At 39.5% G+C, this 17,705-nt stretch overlaps 1 protein-coding gene across 9 annotated transcripts in view; it reads left to right on the plus strand.

Annotated features, from left to right (window-relative positions):
• Positions 1–17,705, plus strand: part of cadpsb (Ca2+-dependent activator protein for secretion b) — a 60,264-nt gene that overhangs the window by 15,487 nt on the left and 27,072 nt on the right. For all 9 annotated transcript variants that reach the window (XM_068594456.1, XM_068594458.1, XM_068594459.1 and 6 more), the window contains exons 2-9: positions 469–582; positions 1,958–2,290; positions 10,542–10,622; positions 10,823–11,056; positions 12,223–12,344; positions 15,751–15,862; positions 16,792–16,931; positions 17,363–17,429. In XM_068594456.1, coding sequence (XP_068450557.1) covers positions 469–582; positions 1,958–2,290; positions 10,542–10,622; positions 10,823–11,056; positions 12,223–12,344; positions 15,751–15,862; positions 16,792–16,931; positions 17,363–17,429 — 1,203 coding nt within the window. The remainder of the gene's footprint in view (positions 1–468; positions 583–1,957; positions 2,291–10,541; positions 10,623–10,822; positions 11,057–12,222; positions 12,345–15,750; positions 15,863–16,791; positions 16,932–17,362; positions 17,430–17,705) is intronic.

The following is a 17,705-nucleotide window of genomic DNA, read 5'->3' on the forward strand; positions in this document are numbered from 1 at the left end:
GCATGGTTGAAAGATTGAGACTGTGGATACAACCAGGTAGGATGAGGTTTCTGGTTTCACTCTCATGACTATCATGAGGAGCGCTGAGAATTGAGAGGGCCGTGTAATTGAGCTGCTGCTTCTTCACATTAGGAGCCAGTTGATTTGTTTTGAGCACTGAGTATAAATGCTTCCTTGCCACCTACCTTCAGGGGACGACTGTCTAAAAAAGGATGTAAAAGTAGATTTAGGAAACACTGCAGGGATTACGAGTCACAACTGGCCCTGGAGAATATGTTATTCCCCCAAGCAGGAGCTTGAAGAAGCTTCTTGGGGAAATTATGTATGGGCTGCTCTGCTTGTCCAGAATAAACTATTAGAAATGGGTGGATGATATTGTTATATCAAACTAATGTCTTCTAGTTTTGACACATTTTCCTACCCTGACTTTAATGCTGAGCTGACCTCTGTTTGGCCTTGCTTCCACAGATCATCAAGCAGCAGCTTCAGCAGACCAAGGATCGTTTCCAGGCCTTCCTCAATGGAGACACGCAGATTGTGGCGGATGAGGCATTCATCAATGCTGTGCAGAGCTATAACGAGGTACCAACACGCCATAACCATAGCAGCAGTCAGAACATTTGTGTTATTTAAGTGCTGGGACATGGCACTTTCAAATGAACCACTGAATGTAAAACACATCATTCATATTTGTGTGCGTTTTTGAAGATTACATTTTTTTGTTGTTGAATATAAATTATCTATTAATATCTCAAATTCTTCATTCCACATATTCTACATATTTTATGTATAGTATGTGTTGTTGTAAGTGCATTATATCCTCTGAATTGCCTTTGCAGCAGATTAAAAAGCAGAAATGACCAGCTTTCAGCCGAAAAAGTTTTTTAAAAAAAGCGTTTTTTCCTGCTATTCCATGTCAAAATGCTTCTATTCAGATGGCTGAGTGGTAAAATGGTGGCTGAAGCTTTTCACTGCACAGATTATGAGTCAGAGCATGTGGCTGACACAGCCATCTTTTCCAACCTCACAATTCAATCTGAAGAAGAAAACGTAATTATTACCGTGCACACAGTACAAAAGGCATTGCAGATAGTGGGGAGGCCAAATCCATGATGGAAAAAACAAGTATAGCCAATATGAATATCTGAAGTATGAAGTTGGAACTAACAGGAAAGACATATATAGACTGATGTGGAAGTAAATTACAGGATGGCCTGTAGTTTATTTTGTGACGTATTGTAATGTTAATCTTAAACGCATTATTATTTAAAATGTTATACTTACATCTGACAAATAGTCTTTATGTTTCTTTCGAATGCATTGAGTTATATTTTTCAACCTGTGATTGTAGATTATCAAGTCCTCCAACATTTTCTGAATTATAACATGATTGGAAAACCCCTTTTTTGGCCAAAATCTTGTTAAATGTTGTGGTAAGAAAATGAGAAACCAGCATCTTATTAATTTCAACCTAAAAACTTTTGTTGTACCGCTGAACTGGAATGTTTCAGTACTGTAGTCTCTGCTTTTTAGCCATAATGGATGCTAAGAACAAATTGTGACTGTCAGAGTGACAAAGCAGTCAGCTTTGACGGTTACTTCACTTGATGCTGTGACAATATAGCCTCGCCGGTCTCTGTCCCTGTTAGGCTGTCATTAGCAGGAGACAGAATACAGCTTTGCTGAGTCACAGCTTTACATATATGGCACTGATTTTTCAATTCCAAATTAACAAGAACAGTTTTCTTCGCTGACGAAGACAGACATTTAGTGTTTGATTCAGAACATGACATAATAGAAGAATAACTTTTGTGCAATACTCTACTATAAATATGAGTCAGTTTAAAAGTCTTGAGCTACCAAATCATTAACAACCATTTGAAAAAGTGCTTCTTTTGATGGATCACTCTGTGTCTTACATAACTGCAATCCTTGACATTGGTGTTTCACAATGTAGGTGTTCCTGAAGAGTGACCGTGTGGCTAAGATGGTCCAGAGCGGCGGCTTCTCGGCCAATGATTTCAGGGAAGTGTTCAAGCGGCACATCGAGAAACGTGTACGCAGCCTTCCAGAGATTGACGGTCTGAGCAAGGAGACGGTGCTCAGCTCCTGGATGGCCAAGTTTGACACCATCTACCGCGGCGACGAGGATCCCCGCAAGGCACAGCAACGCATGACTGCCAGCGCGGCGTCTGAGCTGATCCTCAGCAAGGACCAACTGTACGAGATGTTCCAGAATATACTCGGCATTAAGAAGTTTGAGCACCAGCTGCTTTATCAAGCCTGTCAGGTAAGATCTCAAGCCCATGTGATGTGTCTCAGAAGCTTTTCACAAAAGGCCAAGATATTTGAGCGCTGTCACTGTGTGACAAATGTGTGGGACGGTAGAGACACCATAACAATTATCGTTTTCACACATAAGATTATCCTATTCAAGTTGAAAACATTTTGAATAGAAAATGATTTCCTATTTTAATTTTAATATAGTTACATTGCTTTTTGTTGTCTTCAAACGAGGCCCCAGCTTATTCTTCCTGCTACAGTCGTGACTGTAATGATATCATTGAACTGAAGTGGATGGGTTCAGTGCTTTTTTTTTATCACATCATATTATCATATAATTTGGTTTGATGATTATATTAATGATAATATTGGCCATTTAATGACTCTAGGTGTATGTTTATTTATTAGTTTTTGCTAGATACAAAATTAAATTGTTGCGTTAAATGGATACGTTTTCAATTAAATATGTCTCCTCAAGATTTATCTCCTGATACCAGGCCAGCAGTAGTTCATTGTCGGGGAGATCTGTTGATTGCAGGTGGATAATAGTGGACACAGGGGGCTCGTGTCAGACATAACTCTCCTTCCCTCGCTGTCTTCACTGCTTTACTGCTCTCTATGGGAATGCTGAAAGCCAAACTAATGTATTCTTTCTTCAGTTGGTTGATTAAAAGTCTCACCACGACAGGATTTGGGGGAGGGCTTGACAGATTTACATCTGCTCATCATTTATTACATAAGAAAACCTACCTCTTCATTTCATTTAGATCTAATGGGCGCACCTCTTGGAAGCCACTGGGTTTTAAAATGCTGAATTTCTTTGGACCAGGTGTCATCCTTCTTTCAACAGTTGCTAATGTACTGTATAAATCTGTGCAGATGACATGAGGTGCTGTTAAACAAATGAGATTGTTCAGTATTCTTCAAATGTCTCTCTTGGCAGAGATCAGGGCACTGTTCTGCAGTGTTCATTCATTAGATGCATGCATCTAATGCTGAGGTGCAATACATCAACATAGCCTCCAAATCCACTGTGTATTTTTCTTCCCAACCTTTGAAGATGCTTAACCTAATTTTTTCATACTGTGCTGGCAGCAGTGTTGTTAGTAACCGGTCAGAAATCTGTATGCAGAACATAATACATTGCCGAATAGATCCCACTCTGAAACATTAAGAGCTACTAAAGAAAATCCAACAATACAGCAACATACGAGCATATATGCTGGAGCCAATCCCAGCTGACATTAGGGAAAGGCAGGGTTCACCCTGGACAGGTCGCCAGTTTATTGCAGGGTCCATACGTATATAAAAAGACAACCATTTACTTTCACACTTTGAGTCTCCAATTAACCTCAGCTGCATGTCTTTGGACTGTGGGAGGAAGCCGGAGAACCCAGAGGGAACCCACACTGCCACGAACCCTCTTGCTGTTTGGTGACCACCATGCAGCCTCGTATTTGTTTTAAATTAATCATTCATTCACCTTCATATGAGAGAAAAGAAAAGATTTCTATAGATTTCTATTTTTACTTCAGCTGCTCTTCCAGCTGTTCTTAGAGTTCTCTCTCTGTCGCTTTCTTGTCTCGTTTACTGTTATAATGAATACTTCAGACTGTACTGATGTTGATGTCAGTAAGCAAGCAGCAGCCCTATATTGCCCTATATACTAAAGGATAAAGTCCTCACTAAAAAAGGAGATGCAGCAGTATAACCAGCAAGGGTTCAGGACTGCTGGGATTTGATGAAAGGTTTCCAAGGATTGGCTAGGACTCAGAGGCCACCTCTTTTTAACTGTTTTCGCTGGGGATTTGCATTTCTTTATGGTTACATCCAAATAATAGAAAAGAAGCACTAGTCTCTTTTGGTCTCATGCTGAAGCAAGAGCAGCCTCTGGAAATGACTAACAGACTGATTGTCTGGCGGCTGCACCAGCCAGAGTCTGAGCATATCGACTCCCTGATGGCTGCAGTTATTTAGCTGTGGTGACACCAAGCATGACCAAACTGTAGAAGAAATGTGTGAACCATAATTGGTAAACTATATTATTATAACTTTGGGTTCACTCTTTGCTTTTAATATTGCAATATATATGAAGATTTCCGAAAAATAATAAATAAAAAAATGGGTTTTTGAACCTGGCTGTTTCAAAGTTCAAAGTTTTAATAATAAGTAAAACAGCTGAAGACTGTTTAAAGTAAAGACAGTCAACCAGCACATGCAAATATGATTTGTATCTCTCAAATACTTTAACTAAAATGACTTTGCTATACACACATTTTGATGAAAGCCCACTCTGAGCAGTGTATATCTGACACTGCATGACATATAAACCGGTTCTTATTAAACTATGTTAAAGGATTTTTGATCATTACTATGACAATCCATTCTAAGCTCTAGTGTGCTCGATAAGCAATACAAAACAAAATGAGGAACTGGATCACTTCAAATGTAATTTGCTACTCATTCATTTCAAACATATTGATTAATCATTGCAAAGTTGAAATGCATTTACTTGAAATAAACAGAATGTTTGTTTACTGTGGTTTGACATTTGAAAAAAGCAGCTATGGTTAGAGCTTTTTGAAATATTGTCATTATTACATCGTTTACGATTATAACGAAATCCTCAAAACCAGTGAATGTTTGGCATTTCTGCTTGAAATCTTTTTTTTTAAACAATCTTATAGATTATTTAAGTATTAACTATTTTATTCACTTGTTTTCTCTGTCAAACTCTAAATCAGGTGTAAACAGTGCTTACAGGTTCCAAGCTGACCAATGTTGTAATCATTGATTTTTAGTCACACTAGTGGACTCTCACAAACTAATTACATTCCTGACATTTGTGAGTCAAAGTAAGGTTGGCACACGCACATCCAAATGAGACCCCCACCACCCCCACCCCCACCACCAGCACCATACACATAAATCATGCTTCGTGCTGTCATTCCCCGACTGACAGACTATACTCAAATCTGCTTTCCCGGCTTTGAAGGAGAACCCTCCCTTTCCCCTTTTATTTGTCTTGTCAGCAACTGTTAGTTGGGAAATGAGGCCTGAGCTCTTCCTGGTTGGCCTGTAGCTGATATAATTGCGTAATGGAGCCTCTCCACTGCACACAGGATTGGGAGAGGATGAAAGCATTTCCTATGCCTGCCCATCCACCTCTTATGCTGAAAAAGCAGTGGTGCTGAAACACAGGATGAAGCTTGACTACACCCCTGTGGTTTGGAATCTGGAATTTGTTGACGATAAGATGATACCTTTATATAATATCCTATGGAAATGAAGATGGTAAGAGGGAATAAAAACAGTAAAGTTGTGGGCTGTAAAACCCAAACAATATCATATAGAGCTGGAGGGTGATGATATCATTTTCCTATATGAGTGACTCCCTTCACATTATAAATAGTGATCTAATATATAATAACTAATAAAGTTTGCTTTCAACAAGATCAAAAGTCAAAATAAACCAAATATCTGGTTGACTAAGAAGTTAGAGGTTGAGGAGAATTATTCACAACATCCGCTCATTAATGCATTTCCTAATTAGCATGTTGCTACACCCGCCCAAGAGAAGCTTTCTTTCACAGTACACACTTTTTTTTTTTTATCACACATATACAGAGACTTACGCAGTTTGAATATAGACCAGCTGCTTCAATTCCTTCAGGTCCCATCCAGCTCAGTTCTATCCCTGTCCGCCCAGCCTTTGTTCTCTTCAAGAAACCGCCCCTGGCCGGCTGTGTTATCTGCTGCTAATGTCTCAGCATACACCTGGGTATCTGTCTTCAGCTGTGCTGTTAGCTACCCGCCTGCGTCTGCTTCATCACCTTTAACCTGCTGTCAGCTTGGCAACCACTGAGGCAGTGTCACCTTTATTTAGCTGCAGTGTTGCTGACAGCTTCAGTAACGCAGAGCGAAACTTACCTTTTCGCCAGCCTTATTTGATATGAGATTGCCTATTCACCTAAATCATGCCTGTGGGCCATTGACAACAGTGACCTTTCAGTAGTTGTAGGCTTGATAAGATTGGGGTGCTGTGGGGCTCAGTATGGGGTAAATATTACAGTAGTTCACACAGAAACTGACCTCCAGCTCTACTTCCTCCCACAGTCTTTGCTTTTCACTGCTGTCAAGAGAGCGATGGGAGTAATAGAAGAACCTCGCCCCATCCCCCTTCACATTACATGCTTCAAAGTCACTCCTCTCATGTTAGCCATTTTGCCGACGAGCTGCAATGACCAAGATTATCTGCTGCTGCAGTATTCAGTTTTGCTGAGGTATTGCAGTCTTGAGAATGTGGGTCTCTTGTGTTTTTTTGGGAGAGGGAGGCCCCACAGATGAGATTGTAAAAATGCAGTGTCAGACACCGACTAGCCAAGCTGCAGATCTCCAGGCATGGCAGTGACAGTTCCTTTGGAAATGCACGAGTCAGATGTTGCTGGCACCGCAGTCCAATCGTGCCCAGAGCTTGAGTGTTTTGACAGGCAGCGCAGATCACCAGCTGCAGTGGTAAAGGAGATGTTCAGGGCAAGCACAGCTCAGGCAGGAATGCAATCAGTATCAGTCACAGTTCTGGTTGTGGGGGTATGTGGTTTTTAGCTATTGGACATGACGATGAAAAGAAAAAGAAAAATCTCATGCGTGTGACACTTTCTACCAAAGGATGCTCACCACTGGTAACGTGTCACTGTGTGGCAGAACAGTACTGAGTACTACTGTGCTCCAAGTGCAGACATTCTGCTGCAGCTGGTGGCAATGTCTGATTATGTGCTCTACTAAACAGGAACTCTGGGTTATGTAGCAGGGTGGCTGTTTAGTGGCCAGCACTGGTAACACACTAGACTTGATGGTTCACACTGACGGTCCTCCATTTAAGAAGCCATCTGGCTGACATCATTTCATCATGTTCACATCGGTGAACAGAATCAATTACAAAAAGAAAGTAATGCAGGACAAGTCCATATGCGCAAAATATCTGGATTTAAGAAAGCCAAGATTTCAACAGTAAAAATGATTGTGATCATGTGTGTTTGTGTTTAGCACTCTTTGTGAATCAGGGGGCTTTATTTCTCATTTTTGTGTGTTACTTGATAACAGCCCCCCGCCCCCTTTTCTCTCCCTCTCTGCGTTAACGGCTGCACTGTGACTTCAGCTCATTCTCTCAGAGAAAGGATTACGAGAAGGGGCAGAGAATCAATACAGTAAAGCCTGAAAGAAGAGGCCTGTTAATGTAATAGGTGTGGGTGAAATACCATAAGGCACAGAGAGGTCAGCTTTGGCACGCGTCCTAGCAGCAGGAGACAAGAGGAGTTCCTCCTGTTGTATCAAAGATGGATCAGGTGGTCATTTGGAGACACCATGTCGCTGTAAAGAGATGCTTTCCTTCATTCGGCTGATATCAACTTGTTTCCAGGTTGCTTGTATATAGTCAGTTGATATTATATGTACAGAATACCATTACCATCATTTTAAAAAACAACTTGAAGATTTTTTTAAAGAGTTTCGCCAAAATACAATGTTAATCTTCATGAAATAAAATTCAACCTTCACTGCTGCTTTGTATTGAAACATGTTTTACAAATTGCACCGGTTAGTCTAGTTGTTCTCAAACTTTTTCTGTCCCCACTTTGGAGGAAGAAAAATGTTCGGGCCAAACCGCCCCAACAACATTGTAAGAAAATGGTGCAACTTCTTGTAAGTCATACATCCGTGATTTTTCAATTAATAGATTAAAGAAAAATGTAAATCCCTTTCAAGTAAACCACCTTTATTAGAACAATGCAAATAAAGTTATATCTGTGCAAAAAATAATTAATATTTGGCAAAAAAAAGACCTATTGTGGCTGCAAATAACACGTTTTGCACTGAATATATTTTCAAGATAACAACGTTTAACCTGTGCAAAACAAAAGGACTGCAGATATGTGAGCCATCACGTTGTACCATTATTAGTGGCTGCAGTAAGCTGCTTTCCTCTACAAATATTTTTTAAACAGGGTTGTAGATTTGATATGGACGCTGTAAATTCATGCTTAATCTTGAGCTGAGATCTATATTCTGTTTTGAGAGACGCGACAGCAACAAAGTTGACCTCGCGGCAAAACGCCAAGAATCAAGTCGCACAAGTGTAACCTGTTAACGACGTAACGTAAACTTTTCACGAAAGGTTCAGGCTTATCGTCATGTATTCATTAATGACGCTTTATGTCCGTGTACTTTGTAGTTTTGTACTATGTGAAGTTAACATGTTCATGGGGAGAGTGTTTGTCCTGAAACCACAAGGTAGCTGGTTGGATCCCTGGTCTCTTCAAGCTGAAGTGTCCTTGAGCAACACTAAAGCCCTAGTGCTTCACAGCTGCACGCTGCTCCTTAATTACTAAGGATGAGTAAAATGCAGAGAATAATTTACCCAGTGTGGGATTAATAAAGGATTATTTCTTTTAAAAAAAATGTGGGACAAGTGATCCACTAAATGTGTGCAAATAGAGAATATAGTCTCTGTGTGTGTGTGTGTGTGTGTGTGTGTGTGTGTGTGTGTGTGTGTGTGTGTTTGTGTTCTCAATGTTAGAAATTGATGAAGTCCAAACAGAATAAATCTTAAACTATATTAAGTGGGTGGTTTTCAGATATGAAATTGTTGAATAAGTGAATGTCTTATGGCTTGCAAATAGTAAGTTTCAGTTGAAACGTACTCTTTTGACAAGATGACGCGATTTTATGCCAAACATTCACTTTGTTATGTGACTGCTATAAAATGGTAAAACTGAAGTATGTCCTCCATGAAAACTAGAGCATTGTGTTTCCCCTCAGTGTTGAAACATCTGTGAATAAAACTTTTTTTTTGACATATAACAACACCTGAGTGAGAGTAGGTGGATTTTATGTTTCACTGAAAACTTGCACAACACCACTCATTTTTAAAGGTTTACAACTCCCCAGGTACAACTGTGCTGCACATACTACGTCTCAATTAGGCTCCTGACCTCATAGAGGAAATGGTGAATGGTGAGTCACAGCATTACATTTGACAAGAATCAGTCGTTTTGGCTGAGAGAATAACTAAAGAAGTGAAGCACACTGACGCGGGAGGCAGGAGAGAGACATCAGCCCTCAGCCCTCTCTTCCATTTCCTTGTGTCAGCTAATATAAAAGTCCCATTCATTATTATTGATGTGAAAGAATCATGAATGCCTCTGCTTTTCTTTACTCCAGGGCAAAAACTAGGATAGCCGGCTTCTTTCCCCGGAGCTTACATTGTCCAATGCAGGCAGTTTTTAAAATATTTTAAGGAAATTAAATTACCACTGGTTTTGTCTCAATATGCTGAAATAGTTCGGAATTGCTGATTCAAGTCTGAATCTTTTTGACTGCCCCTCTCTCCGCTCTAAACCGTCTACCTAGAGTAGGATTTTCATTCTGCTGATTGAAATAAAAAAGAAAAGGAAACATTCCAAATGCTTGACACTTTGAGAAAGACCTCTCCACAAACAGGGGTCCATTCAAGGTCTCTGCGGTGACGGCAGTATGGTTCCTATGAGGGATTGCTGAATGTCCTGTTGATTTTCATGTGTGATTTTTCTATTCATGATGCATGCTGCCACACCAAGCTGCTATGATTGCAGCCCGTTAGGACAAACTGAAGCTCTAATTAGCCTTTTTATGTCCTGCAGTATAGCATTCGTCATCATTACCAATGTGAATGAGCACCTTTGGGTGTATGGTTGGTCACATTTGCTTGAACGTGCTTCTTATTTTAGATATTTGTCATTTCAATTCTGCTATACCTCACACTTGGCATTAAACGGGTACTTTAACATATCTCAGTGTGTTTAGAGGTCTTGGCTTATGCTACTGAAGAACATTTTCATCCAGCCTTCTGTGGCTTTAGAGGAAGCTTCACAAAATCGAATACGTTGGGGCTGAAGATTATCACTTAAAAAAATTAAATAACCCAGAGGTGTAGAGTTAGACATTAGAGAATTTTCCTGACCTAATAATGGTTTTATTTACTATGTAAATTGCAATATTGAAAAATGCATCATACCAAACCTTAAAAATCTATTATAACATAATAATATATGCAATGTATGTGTCATGTTAAAGAATTTTTCGGGATTTATCATCTTTAATGGTAAAATAATTGATCCTGGGATCTGTAAGTGACCTTTGACGCTGACCCCTGGCTGTATTAAGTATTGCTGTGCTCTTACTGTGACGTCATTGATCTGCTCCTCTGTTTTTTTAATCAATAGTTGGACAACCTGGATGAGCAGGCTGCACAGATCAGAAGAGAGCTGGATGGCCGTCTTCAGATGGCGGACCACATTGCTCGGGTGAGTCAGAATCTGCGGGGCACTTTCAAATAATTTCTGTTATTTATACTAACTTTGATATCCATCATCTGAAAAAGATACACATATGCTTACCTTGCTTTTATATCTTTAGCATTTTGGAAAATCCTAATATTTATTGCATCATTGCTAATTGCCGTCAAGACTGTGATTGTTTGCTGAGCCTTCTCTGTTTTCAACAGGGTGGTAAGTTCCCCAAATTTGTGTCTAAAGAGATGGAGGCCATGTTTATTGAGGAGCTCAAGTCCTCAGTCAATCAGCTGATGGCCAATCTGGAGAGCATGCCTGTGTCCAAGGGAGGGGAGTTCAAACTCCAGAAGCTCAAACGGGGACACAATACCTCCATCATCGACATGGGTCAGGAGGATGAGAACACGCTGTCCAAGTCGGATGTGGTTCTGTCCTTCACTTTGGAGGTATAGTGCATTAGGAATGAGGCTAAATATGAATGCATAATCAAATTATGTCAGAACTCACACAGTTTTGATCACTTTGACATTCCTAATGGCCAGATAGAGCACACATTATTGCATTACAATATCTAAACTCAATGAAAACCTACAGCTTGCTGTGCCTAGGCCGCATCTCATAAATCAGAGCTGTCGTCGAGTACTTGTCTGCTCAAGACTAAGTATAGAAACAGACAGCAGACCTGTTTAGGGGGTTGAACAGACACTATGTGAAGAACAGACTGACAAACGCACAAAAAAACTTTTACCCGCTCCTTAACGGGGTATGTGACTCATCTTGTTATCAGCTTGTCTGAGATGAGCTTTCACCACAAAGCAACGCGCAATCACACCTCATTCCTTCGGATACGGTGCTATTTCAGAATCAGGAAGTACGTAATGTGCCAAAAAATGCAAAACTGCTTGGTTCCTTCACACAGACGTTTTTACACCTTTATGATATCTGAATTCAAAACCAATTAGTGGAATTATTTGTATGATAGCGTCAAGGGATTGTTGTAGTCAATCATGTAATAAATGCAGCAGTTTATTTTTGATAAATTATAAATTAATATGTATAATTTTGAACATTTAAAATCTCATCTCGTTCTTTTAATGATCTGGAAGATTGACTTACATGATATACACATAAATTCATGTAATGTTTTCAAGTATTGGGCCAACTGAGTGTGCTGGACTGTTAAACAGTGACAGTCAAATACAATATTTTGGCACCAAGACATTGTTGGATGTGGTGGACATTTCATTTAAGGAAAATGCGTTATCCTGACAGCAGCACATATTTCTCACACTAGAAATTTACAGTCACATTATAATAGTTACCCCTGGCACTGTTTTGACTATATGGTATTCACTGATCAATTAAAGACTTGCAAGATTATGCCTACAAGCACTTTCAGTGATAGAGAGTTGAACTTTACAGGAAGAATTGTATTGGCTGTTCTAGTAGAAAATCTAGTAATACGAGGGCTCCGGGTATTAGTGTTAATCGTGATTGTGGCAGGGATAGTATTGCTAAAATATCTATCATGTGAGGCTTTCAGCTCTGTTGACCTGTTTCAAGAGATTAATCTCTCGTCGACAACCTTCACTGAGGTGTCTGTGCCTTCTAGGTGGTGATCATGGAAGTGCAGGGGCTGAAGTCTCTGGCTCCGAATAGGATCGTCTACTGCACCATGGAGGTGGAGGGAGGCGAGAAACTCCAGACCGACCAAGCAGAAGCATCCAAGCCAACGTAAGGGCCTGAGGGCGCAATGTGCAAGCGTACATGCACACTTTGTTTCTGCAATTCCAAAATCAAATGGAACAGCTATCCATTGTTGACTGACGACTGCTGCTGTTTCAGACAACTGTTTTAAGAATTGTAATTAGGATTAAGCAAATTTAAAGTTCTCATTTAATTGCACTAGGGAAAATTAAGAAAAATCCCCCCATATTTACTAATGACATTGTTTGATGTTGATAATGTCCATTTATGTTTGTGTTTGGCTTCAGTTCTGTTGTTCGGATATCTAGTGATTCCACTACTGGCAGTCATTTACAGGCTTGTTTTAATTTAATTAAATCCAAAGGGAAAATGTAACTACAATCATTATCATTATCTTTCCAATAATTTAACACTGTTAAACTTTTTTAAATTCAAACTTGCACTGTTGGGATTGTCCACTATTATTTTATTGATCTGGTTCCTCCTTTGAATTGCTTTAGATGTCCTGAGTAAACTCCTCTTTCAAGAAATTAAAGCAAACCTACTGTACATTGCCAAAATGCATCTCAGGGGGTTCTTGGTTGCAGGAAGACATTTCCAGTGCTCTCGCATGTGCTCGATAAGGTCATGTAGTCTCAAAAGCACTTTGAGACACTGTGTTTGAAATGATAAGAGGCCGTGTATCTGGGCAAGCTTACAATTTACTCCTTTTCTTTTAAATATTTGAATTGTTTTTGTCCAGCGTTCGTGCAATTGAAGTTGACCGATCACCTGCACCTCCTCTTTATAAATATTTATTCATACATTCATGCAAATACTGTACATGCATACAAATAATGTATAGGTTTAATTATAATTTGGTTTTGCACCGTGATGGACCATAACGGCAAACCCTCTAAACCTTTGGGAAAGCAAAAACCTTTCCTGTGTCTGTTTTGTTAAAGCTGCTTGAGTCATTCATGATTCACAGCTGCACCCAAAAACCTATTTGACTGAGTGATTTCTGACTCAGCCGACCAAGTTGTGAAAATGTATTGTGTAATCCCACAGTATGTCAAGTATGAAATGAAATGGCAGAGTTTGTAAATTCCCTTTCTTTCTTTTGGAGTCCCAGCGGTTTGCATGCATCGGAAAATAATTTGTTACCTCATTCTTTGTTATTCTAGACCAGATTCATAACAAAAAGAGTGTCCAAAAGGCAAATAAAGTATATATTTTACTCAATATATCTACCCGTATTCAGTAAGTAGTATTGCACTGCACAAGCCAGAGAAAGAAAACGTCCATAAAACATTCATGCAAATACAGGCTATTTATGGCCCAAATTCTTCTTCTGATCTCCTTAATTCAAGAGCCATTTTATGAAGAGAGTATGAGCGAGATGGAGGGACATGAATGGGAGAAGGGATTAGAGGAGAACAAGGCGAGAGGAATGTGTGTGTGTGTGTGACATACATGTATTAATGCACATACTACTGCGGGTTATTTGCATAGCATAATTGCTTGTGTAACTCTTTGCTCAGACATTCTATTATGATTTTATACTTTACTTTGATTCATTAATTAGGGGCTTGATGTTCTTAACATTGCCACCACAGTTATGTTCTGTTATTGTTGTAAGTCTGTCATTTATTTATTTTTATTTCTGACCTACTTGAGCACAAACAGTTTCATATATTTTAAGAGCTATAAGAGTACAGCACTGTCACATCTATTAATAAACCTTGGATTGATCCACAAGGTCACCTTCATGGCAGCACAATTCTTCCATCGGAAACCCACACTGCTCACAACTACTATACCTCACCGTCAGTGAGAAGCTTTTCTGCGCATTTTGTAACTACATTTTGTAACTACATTAAGTTGCAATTAATTACGAATGTTCAAAATGGTTACAAGGAAAGCAGCTTTCTAAGGCTGGAAATTGACACCATGTCCTCCTACTTAGAGCGAGAATTCAGGCATTTATATTATGTTGGCAGCCCTAGATGGGAGCGCAAAGCAACGCAAGCCCATATATGTCGTGTAACATGTTTACAGTAAACTGCATTTTCCCTACGTAATCCTTTTGGGCTTGTGGAGGCAAAGCTGGTTATGAGGTTTAGTCATTATTAGTGGTTTCCTTTCAGATGAGATTCATTTTTCTGAGTCTGTCTAAAAATAATATTCACATGCTCATATACGTTGAAGCAGTAATGATTGCTATAATCATTCATATTGGACACAACTAAATCTTTGGGGGGTGGGTGCTATTTATATGAATAGATTAATAGTCCTATTTTCTGTAGAAATGAGAGTTCAAACAAAGCTTGTATAAGGCTTAGTTGGAATACAGGCAGGTATCTTGTTTTTAGTTACTATCCTTTCACTACGGCTCTGCAAAGAAACACTAATTTGGCTGACACTGAACAAGGACTGTAGATGTTTCCCCCCACCATTTACATTAAAATCACTTAAGATGTAACTTAAAGCACACTTGAAAACATGTAAACATATCCTTTAAACTCTGACTCTTAACCACAATTTTTAGGTAACATTTTTAACATCCGATTTTCTGTGTGGAGTTTGTGTCCTCCCATGTTTCTAAATAAAGATATGCAGGTCAGGTGCACTGAAGGCTCATAACAGCCTCTCAGAGTGAATATGAGCGTGTGTGTGCTCCATCATAGGGTGGTAAACTACATCCTTTATTTAAGTGTGTTTTAGTCTTTAATCTCTTTTTGGATGTTTTGTGTTTGTTATTTTATTATAAATTCAACTTTTTAACTATAACTTGATGTACCTCTGTTTTTAAAAGATGCTTTACAAGTAAATTGTCTTGTTTATGAGAAATGTCAGTGATAAGGAGTTAAATAAATACAATGCACTTGACAGCAGTAGTTAATTTTAGCCAGTCTGTGACATTTCTCTGCATCTCTCTGTTACAGACCCACAAAATAATGTTGGCTGATAAAACGGGTGTTTTGTTATATAAAAATCTTGCCAAGTGCAGCTTCAAAACATGTCTGGTATATAAATAGCAGGGATACAAGTGTGTTTGTGTGTGTGTGTGTGTGTGTGTGTGTGTGTGTGTGTGTGTGTGTGTGTGTGTGTGTGTGTGTGTGTGTGTGTGTAGGCGTGTGTGTGTATTCTGTGGATTTGTCCTGACTTTGACTGGCTGTTGATCTGCATGACCTGTCAGCTGATTTTTTTAAGGCTGTGATGACAGGAAGACTGAAAGGATGTTTAAATTGAGTTTGAATTATTATTTAATTTCACAATTTGTCTTTTTTTGTGTTTATTTAATTTCTCTTCCAAGTCTCTCCTGCATATTTTTATTGACAAGTAAAGGCTATCTAATGATTGCTGCAGATGAAGTCATTGCCTGGGACCACTGTGCTAACGCGCTGCCATGGAAGCTAACCTCTGGAGTGTCTTTTGTTGTGTCTTTCAGTTGGGGCACCCAAGGGGACTTCACCACCACACACCCTCTGCCTGCTGTCAAGGTGAAACTGTTTACAGAGAGCACAGGGGTGCTGGCATTGGAGGATAAAGAACTGGGCAGGGTAACATTTCTATTGTTTTATTTTTACTGACACAGAAATTCAACACACGAGAATACTTTAATTGGGCCTCACATTCCGTATCCACACCAAACAAACAAATTACATCTTCTTTGACTTGTAAAATAAACATAGAAATACGTTCAAAAAAGTGTGTTCAGTTGATTTTTTGGGTAACTGTGTGATATTCTGATTTGAATAAGTTCAACTAAGTCTCCAGTGTACTGCCACTTGGGATGTGATCGAGCTATAAACTTTTGATTATTTTGTAACGTGAGATTGTCTTTTTGTGAACACACAAACGTAGCTCCACTTCCAATGCTTTTTTTTAACTTTTGTTTGAGCATTTCTGCAAGCTCTGCTTGGGTTCCCAGCAAATATTTCTTTGATATTACGCATGTGTTTGAATTTTATGAGGGAATTATGCCGCAGTGCTTCTCTCATAAAATAGTTTTTTAACTTCATATTTCTAATCTTTGAGCGATATTTTAATATTGAACACCTCTGACTCAAATGTAGAGGGAGCAGAAACATTTATCAGTTCTCCACCTTACGCTTTCCCAAGGCGTAAAGGTTTAAGGTTACTCTGATAAATGGTTAAGGATGGTGGTGTTTGCATCCGGGCACGCGTCCCTGTAGTGGCTGTGACCTTGGCTGTGACAAGGCTCTTTGATCTCCCACTGCAGCAGCGTTGGCAGGAACGCTGGCTTCCTCAAAGCTCTTTAACTCGGCAAAGAGAGATTAGGCCTCCTCTTCAGGGAGGCAGAGCAAAGCACTATTCTGTTTCTCTACCCTCACTTTATTCCTTCACTTTCAAAAAAATATGAAACACAAACACACATAATCACCAGCCTTTGGAAACACAATGTTCAAAGATTCATTTCATATTTATAGAGTCTTACTTTTTGGTTTGATTTTTCATTCGAGTGCAGGTTGTCCTCCACCCAACTCCTAACAGCCCCAAGCAGTCAGAGCTCCACAAGATGGCTGTGACCAAGGCTTGTCCAGATCAAGATCTGAGGATCAAACTGGCTATACGTATGGACAAACCACAGAACATGAAACACTGCGGGTAAGAGATGTGCCGCCAAGTAAGCCATGTAGTGGCGTTCCTGTGTGTCTTTCATTTTCCTGGTTTTTCTTGTAGAACTCCAGCGCTCTCAGCTCCATGGCCTCATTTCTAGTCACGTACCATGGAAAAATACTGTGAAGTGCACTACTCCCCCTGGTGGATGATAGTGTGTGGTTTAGATGTGTCTTTATTAGAAGCTTTCCAAAAATATATGAAATATTGACAAAAATATCATATTTCATTCATGAAAACCATCATGTTTTTGTCAAAATAATTTTATTGAACTTTTCTCACGAATATAACAAATCCAATTTTGTTGTTTCGCATATAATTAACATTTTCTGCACCAGGTATATGCACCAATCAGTGTTTGTTGTCATTGTGACGTGGACTTGTTTTTGTCTCTTTGTGTGTAAACAATGTGTTGACAGGTATCTGTGGGCTTTTGGGAAGAATGTTTGGAAGCGCTGGAAGAAGCGTTTCTTTGTGCTGGTGCAGGTGAGTTATTGTAAAAGCATCACTGGTGATGTTGCTTACATTCAGGCTTTTAGCCCTTTCATGAGTGTTAAATTCAAGATGGCTGCCTAGGTGTGTTGGTGCACATTGTTTTGTGTTGTTTCCCTGAAACGGGCAAGGCTGCGATCCATCAGGACCAACACCTTACGTCACAAAAACAGTGTCTTCCCATCTGCGGTTGGGTTCATCAATAAATCCCGGGACCCAAACTGACTCAGTCTTTTAGATACCATGGACGATTTCTTACAGTTACACACC

This window comes from Clinocottus analis, unplaced genomic scaffold (assembly GCF_023055335.1).
Source record: "Clinocottus analis isolate CAN_PGR_092001 unplaced genomic scaffold, fCliAna1.0.p SCAF_3, whole genome shotgun sequence".
In the NCBI taxonomy this organism is placed as follows: Eukaryota; Metazoa; Chordata; class Actinopteri; order Perciformes; family Cottidae; genus Clinocottus; species Clinocottus analis.